The sequence below is a fragment of the Suricata suricatta genome, chromosome 15 (genome assembly GCF_006229205.1).
Source record: "Suricata suricatta isolate VVHF042 chromosome 15, meerkat_22Aug2017_6uvM2_HiC, whole genome shotgun sequence".
Taxonomy (NCBI): domain Eukaryota; kingdom Metazoa; phylum Chordata; class Mammalia; order Carnivora; family Herpestidae; genus Suricata; species Suricata suricatta.
The window spans coordinates 62,382,799-62,400,445 of record NC_043714.1 but is presented as its reverse complement, the minus strand read 5'-3'; the positions used below and the strand labels follow the sequence as shown (position 1 = coordinate 62,400,445).

Here is a 17,647-nt window from a genome sequence, read left to right as displayed (position 1 = left end):
AAAACTATCCTACAATCCAGCAATTGTGCTACTAGGTATTTATCCAAAGGATACAAAAATGCTGATTCGAAGGGGCACATGCACACCAATGTTTATAGCAGCACTTTCGACAATAGCCAAATTATGGAAAGAGCCAAAATCACTGACTGATGAATGGATAAAAATATAGACAGATACACACACACACACACACACACACACACACACACACACACACACAATAGAGTATTACCTAGAGATAAAAAAAGAATGAAGTATTGCCATTTGCAACAATGTGGATAGAACTAGAGTGTACTATGCTAAGTGAAAGAAGTCAGTCACAGAAAGACAAATATATGGTATCACTCCTATGTGTAATTTAAGAAACAAAACAGATGAATGTAGGAGAAGAGAAGGAAAAATAAGATAAAAACAGAAAGAGAGACAAACCATAAGAGACTCTTAAATAAAGAGGACTAAGGGCTGCTGGTAGGTGGGTGGAGGGGTGGAGAAGGGGCTAAATGGATGATGGGCATTAAGGAGGACACTTGTTGGGATGAGCACTGGGTGTTACATGTAAGTGATGAATCACTAAATTCTACTCCTGAAATAAAAATAAATACATAAATAGTAAAATTCATGAACATGGGGGAAATATGGATTTGGGGAGAGAGAGAGGGTCTCAAATATTCAGACCACAGCACCCTCACTATATTAAAACAGGCTAAACTGACCTTGTGGTTTCAACCAGCATAAAATACAGAAATATCATCCCTTCTAAGTTCTTTAGCTGTGGCGTGCAGGGAAGTAGATCTGTTAACAGAACATTCTAATTAGTTGGGGATACTTCTGAATGCTCTCAGAAATGGCATAAACGATGTATAAGCAAGTCTGAGGATGGGGCGCCTGGGTGGCTCAGTCGGTTAGGCCTCCGACTTCGGCTCAGGTCAGATCTCACGTTCGTGGGTTCGAGCCCCGCGTCAGGCTCTGTGCTGACAGCTAGTTCAGAGCCTGGAGCCTGCTTCCGGTTCTGTGTCTCCTTCTCTCTCTGCCCCTCCCCCTCTCATTCTCTGTCTCTCTCTGTATCAAAAATAAAAAAATTTTAAATAAAAGACTGAGGAGGGGCAGCACAGTGGGACAAAGGGCAAAATACCCAGTGAGATGCCCACCCACAGAGTCTTATCATTCTTGATCAAGAGAAAAATGATGCAGGTGATAACAGTTGTGTGTCCCACACCAAATTCAATCCAATCAACTGGCTAGGGCTGTTTCAGCTACACAGCTACATACCATTTCATTGACTTTATCATGAACACTGCTAACAGAAACACATGTAGAGAACCTCAGAACATATATTCATTCCTTCAGCAAATGTTTACTGAGCATCAACCATGTGCTTCACACAGCAGGAGAATTTCATATGGGGAACTACTTAGGCCGTCTTGTCCCCCGGGAGCAGCGGAGACTGGCCTGTAAGAGCTCCAGCTCCCGACCAGGATACTCACTGAATTATAATTGGAGAGTTTCTTTATCTCATTGTTCTATGCAGATGACAGGACTTGCTCGTGGAGACTTCCATTAACTTTCAGACTGAGTACTATATACTCAACACGTTTGCCTACATCCAGCCACACGGAAGAAGCAGCAGGTGCTAATATGAGTCTCAGAAAGTCCTCACTAGAGAGCTGATGATAATCCCTAACCAGGGGATACTAAGTGAATAATTCTGATTCAGGCTCAACTTTTCTTTCTGATCCTAGGGTCTTCATGTTTTTCCAAATTTTCTGGGTCTACGCCATCTGTACTCTAATAGTCACTTCCTTTCTTCAAGGCCCTTTTAAGTAATTACAGGACATTCTTCAGTTTGACTTACATGTTTGTTCAAATGCAATCTTTGTGGTTGTTGTTGTTTTACATTTATTTCTTGAGAGACAGAGCACAAGATGGGGAGGGCAGAGAGAGAAGGAGACACAGAATCTGAAGCAGCTCCAGGCTCTGAGCAAGCTTTCAGCACAGGACCCAACACGGACCTCAAAGCTACGAGCTGTGAGATCATGACCTGAGCTGAAGTCAGACACTTAACTGACTGAGCCACCTGGAGACCCCATCGAGTGCAGTCTTTTAAGTGCCAAGTCTTTACCAAAAGATTTCTGTAGAACAGGTTCCACAAAGGCCGGGTCTCCCCTTACTCGCTAATGAGGGGGATGTGGCAGCCCTCTGCCCCTTGAACGTAAGCCCTCTGCATCTGTCTTCTGTTAGACAGTTCTGTCTTGTTCATCATGGCCTAACCTCGCAAGTGGTAGGCATGCAACAGATACAGAGCGGATGGATGGATGGATGGATGGATGGATGGATGGAGGAAGGGAAGATGGAGAAGAGGGAGTGACAGAGGAAGGGATAACTACCTCCTTGTGACTTTTAAATCTGTTCTCCAAAATTCATTCAAGGCAAATGAGTATGACTTCTACCCTTCATGGGATGTGTCTGGGACGTCCCAGGGTTCCAAGCACCAGTAAGTACAAACCTATTACATTTATAGGAATGCCAAGCCTTATGATTTAAACACATCTTCACTAAGTCCAGCCTTTTAGAAAAGCCTTCTCCACCAGGAATTTCTGTAACCCATCAGAGTGCTCACCATTACAAGTGGAGTGTACTCAAGCCACCACCAGATTGTGACTCCTGTGTAAGGTCATTTCCTACTTCAAAGTCATGGTGAAACAGGAGTTCAGAGAATCAGAGCCACAAACTTCAGGCTTCATCACGCTGCTGCTCCGATGCTCTGAGCCGACCACTCAACCATCGAAACTCCGACCTTTGTCAGACTGCTGATCTCCTTCTGCCCAAGAGCAGCTCCCTCCAAGGTTCCCATGGAGCCATGCTGGGCCCCGACTTACAGTTCCTTCCTTTCATTCCCAGAAGATGAGGCTTTCAAGAGGGCTGGGGAGGTAGGGCCAGAGTGTACCATGAATGGGGAGCAATGGGGAGTCATTCCTCCCATTTTCAACTGCCACCTGAGATCCCTCCAGCCTCCAGTCCTCATCATCCAGTTTGAGCCACCGGCCTCATGTCTCCCCCGCTCAGGTGTTACTTTCTCAGGAACCTGTTTGTCTCTCATCTAGCAAGGACTGCTTTCAGAGCTCCTAAGCTATCAGTCCTGAACATGTCTGAACCATATATGAAAACAGGGCTCATTTGACTTCTTTCCCACAAGGCTTCTAACCACATGCAAAATAAGAGGTACTAACAGATATGTTTTCAGTGTTCCTGAACATTCTGTAAAAGGCAATAATTCCACACACACTGTAGGACACATAGCAGGTGGCTTGCATACGCTCACAGAGGATCTGACTCCACATGGAATGTCACAATTTCTGACCGGGTCAAAAAATACCCTGTCACGAATGCCTGAATGGGCACTGTGTTATTTAGGCAGAGCTAAACTGCTAAGTCAAGACTCGTCAATAATTCTGTGACTCAAAGAAATGATCAAGTTTGTCTCTATGCATCAGTTCCACAACCTTCTTTTCAAGTAGGCACGAGGCTCAGCTTTATAGGGTCGTTCAGAAATCCAGGCTGATGGTGGCTCCACTATCCTCAATGGACAGCTTCTGGGGTCATTCTAGTCCTCAAGCATTCATCAGTACGAGGGAAGGTGGGACGGACTGGGTAGACAGTGTGTCACAAGTCAGCCCCTTACAATTCAATGGTGAGAAGCTGATCCCGTGACCACTCCCAGATGCAAAGGAGGCTGAGAGCTGCAGCCCCACACCGGCTGCAACACTTACGTAGAACAAGGGACCGCAATCACAGCCACGGTCAAATCCCCGAGTCCCCTGGTTTTATCAACGAGAGGTTTACTGGAGCAGGGCCATCCATATCCATTCATTTACATTCTGTCTATGGCTGCTTTCCAGGCACAAAAGCAGAGTTGAGCAGTCATGATAAAGACCTTCTGGATGCAAAGTCTGAAGGATTTACAGTTTGGCCCTTTACAGAAAGCATTTGCTATTCCCTTCTTTAGAAAAAAAAAAAAAAAAAAGCATGCATTCGATGGTACCACCAGCCGTCTACACATTGAAAATTTATCTCGGAAACTGTTAGAAAGACACAGAGACAAAAAATATTCCTTCAAGCAGTTTTGTCATACCAAGACTAAAACCAACTCTAAAAGGACTGTGAAATTAGGGACCATGCATACCACACAATACAATGCAACCTTTAAAGAGAATGAGGAAGTTCAACATGTACTGATTAGAAAATATCCAAGTGTATTAACTTTAAAATGTAAAATGCAGAACAAGGTTTAGAATGGTACCATTTGTGGGGAGGAAAAAAAACCCAGAACTTAATATATAATATCTACACGCATACATGGGCATAAAATATTCCTGAAAGAATACAAAAGAAACCGAAAATGGGCTATTTCTGGATAGAGAAATCAGAAAATTGGAGGACGGAGGACTTTTTACTATATACTTTTATATATTTGGAATTTGTGCACGTACCACCTATTTTTTAAATAGTTAAAAATTAAACTGAGAAAACCACATACACAAAAAAGTTTTTTACGTCCATTGCTAACCAACCTCTCTTCTGAAAGACATAATCTTTCTTAACACTCTCTCGAATCAGACATAGTCAGGTCTACTGACCTAGGAGCCATTTTATCTGGGGCTTCCTGCTCCATCCTATGTCTGATTCTCAGATGCCTCATTCCTTTTATTTTCATAGCCAACTTACAAATTCTATTTTAGTCCACTGCTTTTCTTGAAAGTTCCTCTTTCCTACAGACAGCATTTATCGGTATTTTATTTAGTTCTCTCTCACATGTTGAGTGTATAGAAAAGCTAATCTGACCTGAGAGAAACATTAAGCATAGAAAGACAAAAATACAGTTCCCGACAGTTTTCAAGAAACATCTTGTGAGGGAACCCACCTTTAGCGAAAACTGACGGCGATCCAACTCACACAAGCTGAAGAGAAGGAATCCACTAGTTTATGTAACTGGGAAGTTCAAAAGTTGTGGCTGACCAGAAGCACAGAAAGATCCAGGTGCCCAGAAATGCCCTCAGGGCTCTTGCTCTGCTCTGGGCTCTGCTGGGCTGCGTTCCGTAGGCGGGCCCTTCAGAGGCAGTCACGGTGCCCCCACCCCACCCCCCCTAGTTTAGCACTCCTCATGGAGAGAGATTTTCTTCTCTCTGGATGTCAATACAGCAAATCCAGAGAACACCGTGACAGGTCATTCTTAGACTGGTCCAGGGGTGGGCTCCAAGCCTGGCCCAGCTCAGGCTATATACCTGCATGCACGGGCCACCAGGACTATACGAAATGTACAAAGAAGAGTTTCCCAAAGGGAGCTATAGAAGTGAGGACTGTAAGTAGAAAAGACAGCAGATGTCCTCTATTGCTTCTAACAACTCAAGATTAAGACCAGTGGACGTTTTTAACAAACTTAAAACTGGAAGCTTTGCTCCCTTCACTGGCTAGAAGCGGTTTTCAATTTCAAGGCGAAGGTGGCCGGGGAGTTTAAACTCACACACCCACATTGTCTGATTTGTCTTTACTAGACACAATTAAGAATACCAGACTGGAAACCTGTTCATAAACTGGCAAAACACAAAAAACAGAAAACACCAAAAATGCAATTTGTAAATCAGATGACGATCTTTTGGTCCCTCTGAAATTTTTTGCTCAAGACAAAGTAGTTCTGTAATAGGGCTGCCAAAATTTACCTTCTTTGTTTTAGCCATATGCTTTTTAAATGATCATCTGAAAGTCAATGAAGATATGCCAATGTGAGGTCTATAATTGGTTCTAAATTATAAAATAACCTAAGAGGCTGTGTTTGGATTCTTCTTACCAAGGCTGCATTCACTTTCTCCCAGAATCCTCCTGGTCAGCTGAACCAAACGGATACATGACATTTCCTCTGACTGATTCATGACAACTAAGCTGTCCCTCCATAGACAAGGCAGAAGATCTACATTAAATGAAAGTTTCTCAATAAGCAGAAAATCCACCTGAGACCAAAAGCCTGGACATCCCTGCTTTAAGAAATTGCTCATTGTCACAGAATCATGAAGACATGCATGCGAGTTAGTGTTATATGCCAGCTTAATGCCAAACATCTTTTCTTTGGAATTACATGATGAAAGCCAAATTTCCAAAACATCTTCAAGAAGGGAGATTGATGTGTGTATTTTAAAGCGACGGTGAGTGAGATATTCTGGGTTATCTCAGATTATCAAGAGTAACACAAAATCTTCAAAACAAAATTACATTTAAATCACTTTTATTTAAAAACATATATAAATAGCCAAGTAACACTCAAGCCTGGGAGGGCTGCAATCTTTTCTGAAGAACATCACAGTCCGAAAAAGACTAATATGTATGCTGGTTCAGCTCACAGTATCAGCCCTCTTCAAGCAGCGGCACAATCACCAGCAAACATTTTATGGGCACCTCTTAGGGGCATTAGAGCTTCACAGAGAAACGAGACACAGTCCTGCCCTCAAGGAGCTGACAGTGTAACGGGAGAGAAAAAAACATCCAAAACAGATACGAAACACACAAAATGCACCCATCTATATCATAACAGAAGGAATGACTGGCATGAGTCGTCACGTTTTAACAAATGAGCACTGGAATTTCTTAGCAAATATACACTATGTCCAGTTTCGATCTGACATATCAAAAAAGTTACTTTTTTAAATTTTTTCAATGTTTATTTTTGAGAGAGAAAGAGAAAGCACAAGCAGGGGGGGAAGGTCAGAGAGAGAGGGCTACACAGAATCTGAAGCAGGCTCCAGGCTCTGAGCTGTCAGCATAGAGCCCAAAGTGGGGCTCAAACTCATGAACCATGAGATCATGAGTTGAAGTTGGAAGCTTAACCAACTGAGCCACCCAGGAGCCCCTCAAAAAATTATTTTTATTAATTTTCTTCGATTACTCATGTTTCAACTCAACTGAATTAAAAGAAGAAAATATAATTCCAGGCCATATGTACCATAGTGTTCGCTGTCCCAAATGAAGAGATGGAGAACTTCTCCATGGTTCTACATCCGGATGTAGTTCAGTAGTTCTGACTGCCAAACCGATGTACAAATTCAGACAGGGAGTAGACAGCTCCCCATCCTACCTCAGGATCCATACTGATAAAATCATTCAGGTTCATTTTGGAATCTAAAAAATACATGAAAGAAACGTTCACTGAACACAATTCGTTTATCGGTTTAATAGCAATACAACAACCCAGAAGACCAAAAGCAAGGAAAATTATCCAGATGGAGAAGGGTTCAACCTCACTTCTGTGGTATTCTTGTCTCAAATGCGTAACCTCAATCTACCCAGGACAAAACATCACACAAACCCAAAGTGAGGGACACTATACAAAATAACTGACTCTTCGAAAGTGTAAAAGTTGTAAAAGAAAAGAAAATTGCCATGGATTGAAGGGGACTGAGGAGACAGGACAATTAAATCTAATATCCTGGATTAGATTCTGGACCAGAAAAAAGAAATTAGTGGGAAAACATGCAAAACTTAAGTAATGTCTGTAAGTTAACATATTGTATCAATATTTTTGTAATGGATCTGCCATTTTCTTGGTTTCAATAACTATAGTATGGTTATATAAAATTCAACAGTAGGAGAATCTGAGCAGAAGGTATACAGGAATGCTCTATAGTGTTTCAGCAAATTTTTTAGAAGTTCAAAATTATTTCAAAATAAAAAGTTAAATGAAAATGCATAAATAATCAAACTGCCAATTTATTGGATTCAATTGCCAAATTATAGGAAATTCAGAGGCTAAGAAAGAGATACAATCAGCAAAATCCAGACTGTTTCTCCCAGACTCAGTTTCTTCAACAAATAAATTCCAAGAAAAAAAAAAAAAGAGTTAGGCAAGGAATCTATATATTAAAAAAGACTCTTAAGAGACCTACAACCAGGGGCACCTGGCTGGCAGAGCAGGTGCAGCATGTGCCTCTTGATCTTGGGGTTGTGGGTTCGAGCCCCATGTTGGATGTAAAGATTACTTAAACATAAAACCTTTTAGGGGTGCCAGGGCGGCTCAGTCTGTTAAGCCACTGACACCTGATTTTGGCTCAGGTCATGAACTCATGGTTCATGAGTTCGAGCCTCACATCAGGCTCCATGGTGACAGCGCAGAGTCTGCTTGGGATTCTCTCTCCTCCCCCTCTCTCTGTCCTTCTGCTCACTCTCTTTCAAAATAAACTTTAGAATGAATGAATAAATAAATAAGTAAAATCTTTAAAAAATAATGACTTTATGACTTTATAACTGGAAATCTGAACACTGACTAGATAGATACATGATGACTTTAAAGAATTACCATTAATTTGGGGGAATGTAATAATGGCACAGTGATCATTAAAAAAAAAAGAAATCCTTATATTTTAGAGATCCACACTGAAATATTTAGAGTTGAAACAACACAGTATCTGGGATTGGCTTCACAATAATACAAGAAAGGGGAAAGTGGATGGGATACAAATGAATCGATTGCCCATGAACTGATGACTGTTCAAAGTCTGATATACTATTCTGTTTACTTTTTATATGATTTAAATTCTCCACACTAAAAAAAAAAATTTTTAATATGTACATATTGCTGTTTCTGTCCATCAGAAAATTGTTACAGAAACTGCGCTTCCACCATAAACCTCCAGAGAATTGTGCAAATATACGTAGCAACTATTTCCAGATGTTGGACAATGGGCAGCACACGCCTGGGATTCCTAAGAAAGCAGAAACAAGTAAGGGGGGCCATAGGACCACTCCCACTCACTACCTCGGGGGGAATTTCCAGAGGGGGACACACGCCGCGTGGCAGTCTCCCTGAGGTGAGAAGACAGACATCCAAGTTCAGGAGGGCCCAGGCAGCCGGACCCAGGGGGCAGAGTACAGGACAGGGGAGTGTAGAATGGATCCCCCACCCTGACTCCAACACACAGCCGAGTACCTGGCGGGGACCGTTCTCATGAGACCAGGAAAGCAGCATCACAATTGCCCAAATTCCACAGTCCCCACCAGCCAGGGTAGAGAGAACGGACATGGCATGAGGATTCAGTAGACTCCTCAGAAGGGGCCGTGCCAGAGCATGGGGCTAAATTAGCACTGGATGAAAGGCTGCTCTGAGCTGTCACTAAAAAAGCTAAACGCAGCCGTGAAAGGACCCAGCTGCCTCCCAGTAATGTAACTGCATGCCAACACTGTTTTTTACAAGGACCTCAAGATCCAGCAACTGACAACATAAATTCAAAGTCCAGCATCCAACCAAATGTGACAAATCACACAAAGAAAAGGAAACTATGACCCAAAAACAGGGGAAAAATCAATCCAACAGAAATGGACTAAAATGTCAGAAATAATGGAACTAGCAGACAAGGAGCAGCTATTATAAATATGCCCATATGTTCAAACGACTAGAGAAAAACAGGAGCATGATGAAGAGAGAGAGAAATGAGAGATATTAAATCAGTCCAAAATGGAATTTCTAGACATAAAAAAATAAAACATGTAAAATGAAAAGAATGTGCTAGATGAAGTTAACAACAAACTAGTTAATGCAGAGGACAAGAGTGGGGCACCTGGGTGGCTCAGTTGGTTAAGCATCTGACTCAGATTTCAGCTCAGGTCATGATCTCCGTGGTTTTATGAGTTTGAGCCCCGGGTCAGGCTCTGTGCTGATGGTACAGAGTCTGCTTGGGATTCTCTCTCCCTCTCTCTCTGCAACCCCCCACCCCACCACCATGTTGTCTGTCACTCTCTATATAAATAAAATTAAAAATTAAAAAAAAAGACAAAAGCAATGAATCTGCAACAAAATAAAAGAATTATTCAAAATGAAACATATACATAAAATGTAAGAAAAAAACAAAACCTACTGACCTCAGAATATCAGGCCATCTAACCAATGTGTTGCTGAAGGACAAGAACTTAAAAATGGAAGGAGTCAGAAAAAAATGTGTGAGGAAATAATGGCCAAATGTTCCCAAACTTGATGAAAACTGTAAATCCAGCAATCTAAAGATCTTTAAGAAAAAACCTCAAGTAGAATAAGCCTAAAGGAAACTACGCTGTCGTCCATCATGATCAAATTGCTTAAAACTAGTGATAAAGAGAAAACCCTTAAGAAATATTGAGAGGGGTGGGGCATCTGAGCGGCTCAGTCGCCTGAGCTTGTGACTTTGGCTCAGGTCATGATCTCACGGTTCGTGGGTTCGAGTCTAGCATCGGGCTCTGTGCTGACAGCTCAGAGCCTGAAGCTTGCTTCAGACTCTGTGTCTCCCTCTGTCTGCCCCTCTCCTGCTTGCACTCTGTCTCTTGCTCTGTCTCAAAAATAGATAAACATTAAAAAAAAATATTCAGAGGGAAAAAAAAGACACACTACATTCAGAGAAACAAATACAAGATCAGAGCCTGTGCAAGCAGAAAACAAGAGAGATGCCTTTAAAGAACTACAAGGAAAAATCCATGTAAATCTAGTAGACAGTACCCAACACTAGATCTTTCAAAAAAAAAAAAAAAAAAAGCACTTAGGATTTGGAAGACTAGAATCAGATCTGCTAACACCCTTATAATAAAAAAGCTAAACAATCAACTTTTGTTGAAGTCATCAGAGATCTGGAAATGCAACTGAAAATAAAGGTAAGACAGGCATCTGTCAGGAAAGATGGGGTGGGAAGCTCCTGCTGACCAGGGTAGGTGCCGGACTGCACAGAGGCCAGTGAGTCTGCAAAAATTTTTTAATGTTTATTTTTCGAGAGGTGGGGGAGGTAGAGAGAGAGACTGTGAGCAGGGAAGGGGCAGAAAGAGGGGGGAAATTTACCCTAGCCTGCAAAATTTTTTTAACGAACTGCTTTTAAAAGAAATCTGTATTTATTTTCTAAGACATTTTCCCCTCCCTACCATTTTCTGTTTTGTGTTCTAAGACTTTTTAATGTAATTAAATAAACAATGATTACTATCTGCAGCCATTCATTATGTAAAAAGATCAATGTATAAAAACAAAATTTTTTTAAAGATCAAGGCAAAACAAATAAACATCTGCCTCTAATTGCCCCACAAGAAAATAGCGGTCTTGCAGACACACGGCCACCAAAATTATTAAACATATTATCCTGATGTTCCACATATCAAAGGTACTAAATTTTAAGTCACAAGAGTCAAACATTAAAGTTTGTTATTTTAAGAAAAAAATCTTTTAATGTTTATTTACTTTTACAGAGAGTGCACGTGTGCACAGGCGAAGATGCAGAGAGAGGGGGAGACATAGAATCTGAAGCAGGCTCCAGGCTCCAAACTGTCAGCACAGAGCCCGATATGGGGCTCGAACTCACGAACCAAGAGATCATGACCTGAGCCAAAGTCAGATGCGTAACTGACTGAGCCACCCAAACACTCCAAATTTCGATATTTTCTTGACCCATTTCTTGTCATTATTTTTTATAAAATACTACAAGTAATTTTCACTTATCCTAAATTCAAATATATTCCTTTGATAAACACAGGATTTGAAGAAATGAATTTACCACCTGACAGAACATCACAGTGTGGTTAAATTATGACATGAAAAACCAGTCCATTCACCCCACACTTCAGAGCAGATTCCTTTTCGGTTCCATCTCAAGTTCGGGAAGTCCCTGGTGAACTAACTATACATAAGGCAGAAGGAGACACCCTCATCGCCCTCCTCGTCCTCCCCAGCTGTGCACCTGAGGCAAAGGGCTTGCTTACTTTAATGCACTTCAGGGTATGCATCTATCAGGTGAGGAAAATAAAGCTGGCCCGCACTGTGGTAAAAACTAAACCAATATGCAAATGCAAAGCAGCCGGCACAAGGCCTGGAACCAAATAGCACCCCCGGGGCAGCAGTCATCAAAACCGAAAGGAATGACCAGAAGATGAGGGGCCGACAGGCTGGTGTTGACTGAGGGCCTGCCATGGGCCGGCTCTGCGCCCGTGTCACGTCTAGAAGAGAGGCAGGGGTGGCTGAAGGCCCACTGTCCCAGACCACAGCCTATACGGCAGGTGTCACGTCTAGAAGAGAGGCAGGGGTGGCTGAAGGCACACTGACCCAGACCACAGCCTATACGGCAGGTTGTCCGAGACCAAAAAGGAAACCTGCGGTGCCTTCTCCCCAGCCAGGAGTGACCTCATTTCTGACACGGAGACTAGGAAGCCGGCTGGCGGGCCACAAAGCAGCTCTGAGATAAACCTTTATAATCACAACAGCCTTTCACAGAGCGTCTCAAACATCAGTCTGAATCCTCTTTCGATGTTCAAATACACCAAACAGATTTACTTCCCTCCCGGCTGAACTCCGAATGCTGCTGCCCTATTTTTCTGGCATGCTGCACAGCTGACGGAGCATTTCTCACGGAAGGGCTCATCCACAGAATGGGATGGCCTCCGCAAAAATAGCAACGGTGCAAATTACTGACAATCATAAATCATGTTTCAAGCTTGTGCGAATGCCAAACAGCAGCAACTGGGTGAAGAACTCTTGATCTCCTTAAATCTCAGAAAATTATTAACTGGACTGGTGCCTAAAAGCACATAAAGGAGAGAAAGACCGCTGGCTCTCCCTTCCTCCTACCGCAGGTCTCATCAGGGAGCCAGGGAAATGACATCTCACACCCCGCAAGGACGCCCTAGGGACTGCTGTCACCCTAACGGGAAACCCCATCACGGCAAGGTGCTGCCTGCTCCACCGTTGAAGGACACAAGCCCGCACACCTCCTGAAGCCCGGCGTCCCGGCAGCAGACACACCCAGCACCCTGGCGGTGTGCAAGTCTCGTGGTTCTGCTCTTGAACACCTCCCCCTGCTGCGAGTTCTCAGGCCTGCCAGTCCCCTTCTCTGTCTGGGCTTCGATTCCTGCATCTGACAGATATGCACAGCGAGGCTCCCTCTCATCTTCTTACGACTCAGGGAGTCTCATACGAATAACAACCCACAACGCTGTCCTTGTGCAAGGGGCGATGCCGATGTGCCCGGTGAGGGCACACCTCTCCGAGAAGGCACCTCTGGCTCACCTCCAGTTTCGATGCATGGGTATGACGGAGGAGGTTCCCTCCAGTTCCCGCTGGAGTCCTTCATGTGAGATCGGTCAGAAGCAAAGTTCTTCAAATACGAATCTGCACGGATCACTCGAAATTTCCTGCAAATAAAGCAACATTCATTTACATTAGGAAGGTTTCCCAGTGAAATGCTTCCTCAGTTTTTATGCAGACTCATTTTCTATGACGTACACGAAAGCAGCCAGGCATCTTTGTACTCCCGGTAACACACAAACACAGACGCAGCTTCATTGCCTGTTCAAGAAATAATCCGCCGAAATCAAAAACTACACAGGCAGAGAAATACATACAGTTGCCTTTATTCACTCATTTGTATCCCAGGGACAAAAGGGCATAATCTTCAGGCACCACCATCACAGACCTCTCAATTTAGTCATCGTTAAGGCCACACACCCCACACACACCCACACATACGCACAAACACACTTGCACACACACACGAGAGAAATCCCCAAAATGGCCTTCAGAAGACATCTGGGATCTCATCCCACACATTTTTAAAAGAACGCCAATATTTTGTATGTTGGACTACCTTTAAAACTTCAAAACATTTTGTTCGAATCTTCTGTGTGGCACACCATTTTCAAATATCAACTCAATGATGATGCCAAAACAAGTAATCTTTGCAAAACAAATGCAAAAAAACCCCCACAAAACCACACACACACACACACACACACACACACACACACACACACCCTCTCTGTACAACTATCAAGATTTAACTTCAGAAAGCAGATAAATCCATCCTAAATCTCACCTTCTAAACTGCGGATGGATGTCCTCATCAGACTTAAATGCATCTTCCACGTAAGTGTCAAAAGGACAGGGGAATGGCAGGACAGTGTCGAGATCATAAATGAAGCTCTGTCCTCCGCTTGAAACATGGAGCAGGACGACATGGTAATCCTAGAAAGAAAAGTTGCTGAAGTTAACCAAGTTACTTCACCATCCTGAATACAGTGTTACTGATGACAGTAATGATGTGCACATATGTGTGTATATATATATATATATATATATATATATAAAATCATTAAAAATGAATACAAAACGAATACAACCTTTCTTATAAAAGCAAAATAAAGCAAACACAAATCCCTAAAAAAAAAAAAAAAGATTAAACATCTGGTGATAGGGAACCCGTAAATAAATACTGAAAATATTCATATAAGTGAAATGCATACCCTTTCACCTAGCAATTTCACCTCTAGGAATACACCCTACAGAAAAAAATGGCCATATGCATGTAAAGGTAATCTATGCAGCACTGTTTATAATAGTGAAAATTCAGAAACAGTCAAAAGTCCACCAAGAGAGAAATAAACCACAGTCCAGCTGCTAAGAAGAATTAGGTAAATTTATGCAGGAAATGGAAAAAAGTGTATGTTGCATAGTTGGATGGGAAAAATAAACTGCAAATATCTACTACATATTATTTTTAAAAAGCATGTGTATACAAAAATAAATTCAAAATGGATGACAAACCTAAATATAAGACACGAAACCATCAAAATCCTAGAGAAAACAGGCAACAACCTCTTTGACCTCGGCTGCAACAAGGTTCTTCTTATCAGACATGTTTCCGGAGGCAAGGGAGACAGAAACAAAAATGAACTACTGGGACCTCATCAAGAAAAAAGCTTCTGCACACTGAAGGAAACAATCAACAAAACTAAAAGGCAACCAAGGGAATGGGAGAAGACTTTTGTAAATGACATATTGGATGAAGGGTTAGTGTCCAAAATCTATAAAGAACTTACCAAACTCAACACCCAAAAAACAAATAATCCCAAGAAGAAATGGGCAAAAGACATGAATAGACACTTTTCCACAGAAGACATCTAGAAGGCTAACAGATACATGAAAAGATGCTCATCACTCATCATCAGGGAAATACAAATCAAAACCACAATGAGATACACCTCACGCCTGTTAGAATGGCTAAAATTAACACTCAGAAAACAACAGATGTTGGCAAGGATGCGGAGAAAGGGAAACCCTCTTGCACTTTTCATGGGAATGTAAACTGGTGCAGCCACTCTGGAAAACAGCATGGAGGTTCCTCAAAAAATTAAAAATAGGACTACCCTATGACCCAGCAATTGCACTACTAGGAATTTATCCAAAAGATACAAAAATGCTGATTTGAAGGGGCACAGGCACCCCAATGTTTATAGCAGCACTATCGATAGTCAAAGTATGGAAAGAGCCCAAATGTTCATCGACTGAGGAATGGATAAAGATGACGTGGTATATATATATACAATGGATATTGCTTAGCAATCAAAAAGAATGAAATCTTGCCATTTGCAACAACGTGGACAGAACTAGACGGTATTATGCTAAGTGAAATAAGTCAAAGAAAGATAAATACATGATCTCACTCATAATTTAAGAAAACAGATGAACATAGGGAAAGGGAATGAAAAATAAGATAAAAACAGAGAAGGAGGCAAACCATAAGAAACTCTTAAATACAGAGAACAAACAGGATTTCTGGAGGGGAGGATGGTGGGGGGATGGGCTTTAAGGAGGGCACTTATTGGGATGAGCACTGGGTGTTACATGTTAAGTGATGAATCACTAAATTCTACTCCTGAAATCATTATTATACTATATGTTAACTAACTTGGATTTTAACAAAATTTTTTTAAAAAGCTCTGTGTATACAGATACACATGTGCATTCTGAAGTACACATGCATGCATATGAATTGAGGGAAAAGTGTGCAAGGATATCTTCCAAACTATAAACATAGGGGATGGCTTGGGCTAGCCTAGAATGGGAAAGAAGGACTTTAAAATGTTGTTGTTGTTAAATCGACCAAGCCCTAATCTGTAGTCATTTAGGGGAAGGATGAAGACAGCTTCCCCTTTGTGGCTTAGCCGTGGTGCATCCCTCACTCCCAGACGGTGGGCACTGTCCAGTGCCAGTTAACGGCTAGAAGGGACGCCAGCGGAGTTACTGAGGGGCAGGAGGGCAGTCTGATGCTCTGAGTCCCCTGGAAGAGAAGCGCTCTCACAGAGAACAGCATGGGGAGATAAAAAGCTCAATTACATTAGTACCGCATTAGTAACACCACTTTATATTTCTAGTACTTCGGAGCTTACTAAGCACTTTCCCAAACATTGTTTTATCGACTGTATGGCAGGGAGGGAGTGATTAATTAAGACTGAAGATGCTGTGCCATCAAAGAGCTTCCTTTGGCTCCAATGCTATCATCATAACGCAGAAATAGCATCAGAAAGAAATGGACGCCTCTGCCCCACACTCCCCTTAATGCATCCTGCCCTCCAGATAAATAAAACAGGCGCAGCCCCCCTTCCACTGGGTGTGTACGTGTTATTCCCGTCCTTCTGCGCAACCTTTTCCACCTCTCTCCCCATATCCATCCCTCGAGTGCCCGCTTACACGCTCCCACTTCGCAAGTCTCCTACTTCCTGCCAGAAGCAGTCTCTGGCCTTGTCCAAAATCTGTTTCTCTCCTGACATCTTCTACCTCATATTACAGGGGTTATGAAGTGCATATCCCTTTTATTTATAGTTAACAGTGCTACTGAAACACCAAAGATGCAAATATGAGAAAGGTAAGTCCTGACCCCTGACTCCTCGGGAGGAATCCCCACAGCAGAGTGTGAAAGTCAAGTGCTGTCAGAAGGACAGTGTGATGCCGGCAGACAGCCTGGAGCCCTGCAGGCTAGGACACTCTCGGCAAACCTTGGCCCGTCCCCTTCCTCTTTTGTAAAATGAAGCTAAGTGCAGTGTCTGCCTCAGTGCTGTTGGGACAATGAAGGAGATTATGCATGTAAAAACTTTTCAGAAGGCAACAAAGAGGGGCACCTGGGCAGCTCAGTCTTGGTTTTGGCTAGGTCATGATCCCAGAGTCATGGGATCAAGCCCCATGTCGGGCTCCATGCAGAGCCTGGAGCCTGCTTAAGATTCTCTCTCTCTTGGGGCACCTGGGTGGCTGAGTCGGTTAAGTGTCTGACTTCGGCTCAGGTCATGATCTCACAGTTAGTGGGTTCGAGCCCCATGTCGGGCTCTGAGCTGTCAGCACAGAGCCTGGAGCCTGTCTTTGGATTCTGTGTCTCCCTCTCTCTCTCACCCTCTCCTGCTCATGCTGCCTCTCTCTCTCAAAAATAAATTAAAACATTAAAAAAAAAAAAAAGATTCTCTCTCCCTCTGCCCCTCTTCCCAGCACTTTCTTTCTCTCTCTCAAATTAAAAAAAAAAATAATTACAATTTATAAAAGCCAACCAAGAAACAGAGCGGAGGGGAGCCCGACAGCCAAGGAAGAGTGTCACCGAGGAAAGGCTGCCACTGCAGAAGCCTGCCTGAGGGGACAGTGTTCCAGCAAAAAAGTAAAAATGGTGGAAACGCATAAGAATTGAACATCCACAACTTCTCACTTAGTTTGGGTCTACATTCCTACATCTCAGATAGTTGATGAACTTGAGAGGGAAAGTGGGCCTCAACTCCAAGTCACCTTAGGCAGAGACGTGGAGTCAAGGAAAACAGACCAAGTGGGAGTAGCCTCTTTCTCTGACTTGGGATC

General features: G+C 42.6%; 1 protein-coding gene across 5 annotated transcripts in view; it reads right to left on the bottom strand.

The window, feature by feature from the left end:
• Positions 1 to 17,647, bottom strand: part of WDYHV1 (WDYHV motif containing 1) — a 162,093-nt gene that overhangs the window by 136,185 nt on the left and 8,261 nt on the right. For 4 of the 5 annotated variants that reach the window (XR_003903135.1, XR_003903136.1, XM_029923452.1 and 1 more), the window contains exons 4-5: positions 13,851 to 13,999; positions 13,046 to 13,170 (exon numbers count right to left, since the gene is read on the bottom strand). Coding sequence is in view for 3 of the 5 variants with exons in the window: in XM_029923452.1 (XP_029779312.1) it covers positions 13,046 to 13,170; positions 13,851 to 13,999 (274 nt within the window). In the remaining 2 variants the exon portion in view is untranslated. Of the gene's footprint in view, positions 1 to 6,892; positions 7,165 to 13,045; positions 13,171 to 13,850; positions 14,000 to 17,647 lie in introns of those variants that run through there. The other variant, XM_029923455.1, reaches the window with a different exon arrangement.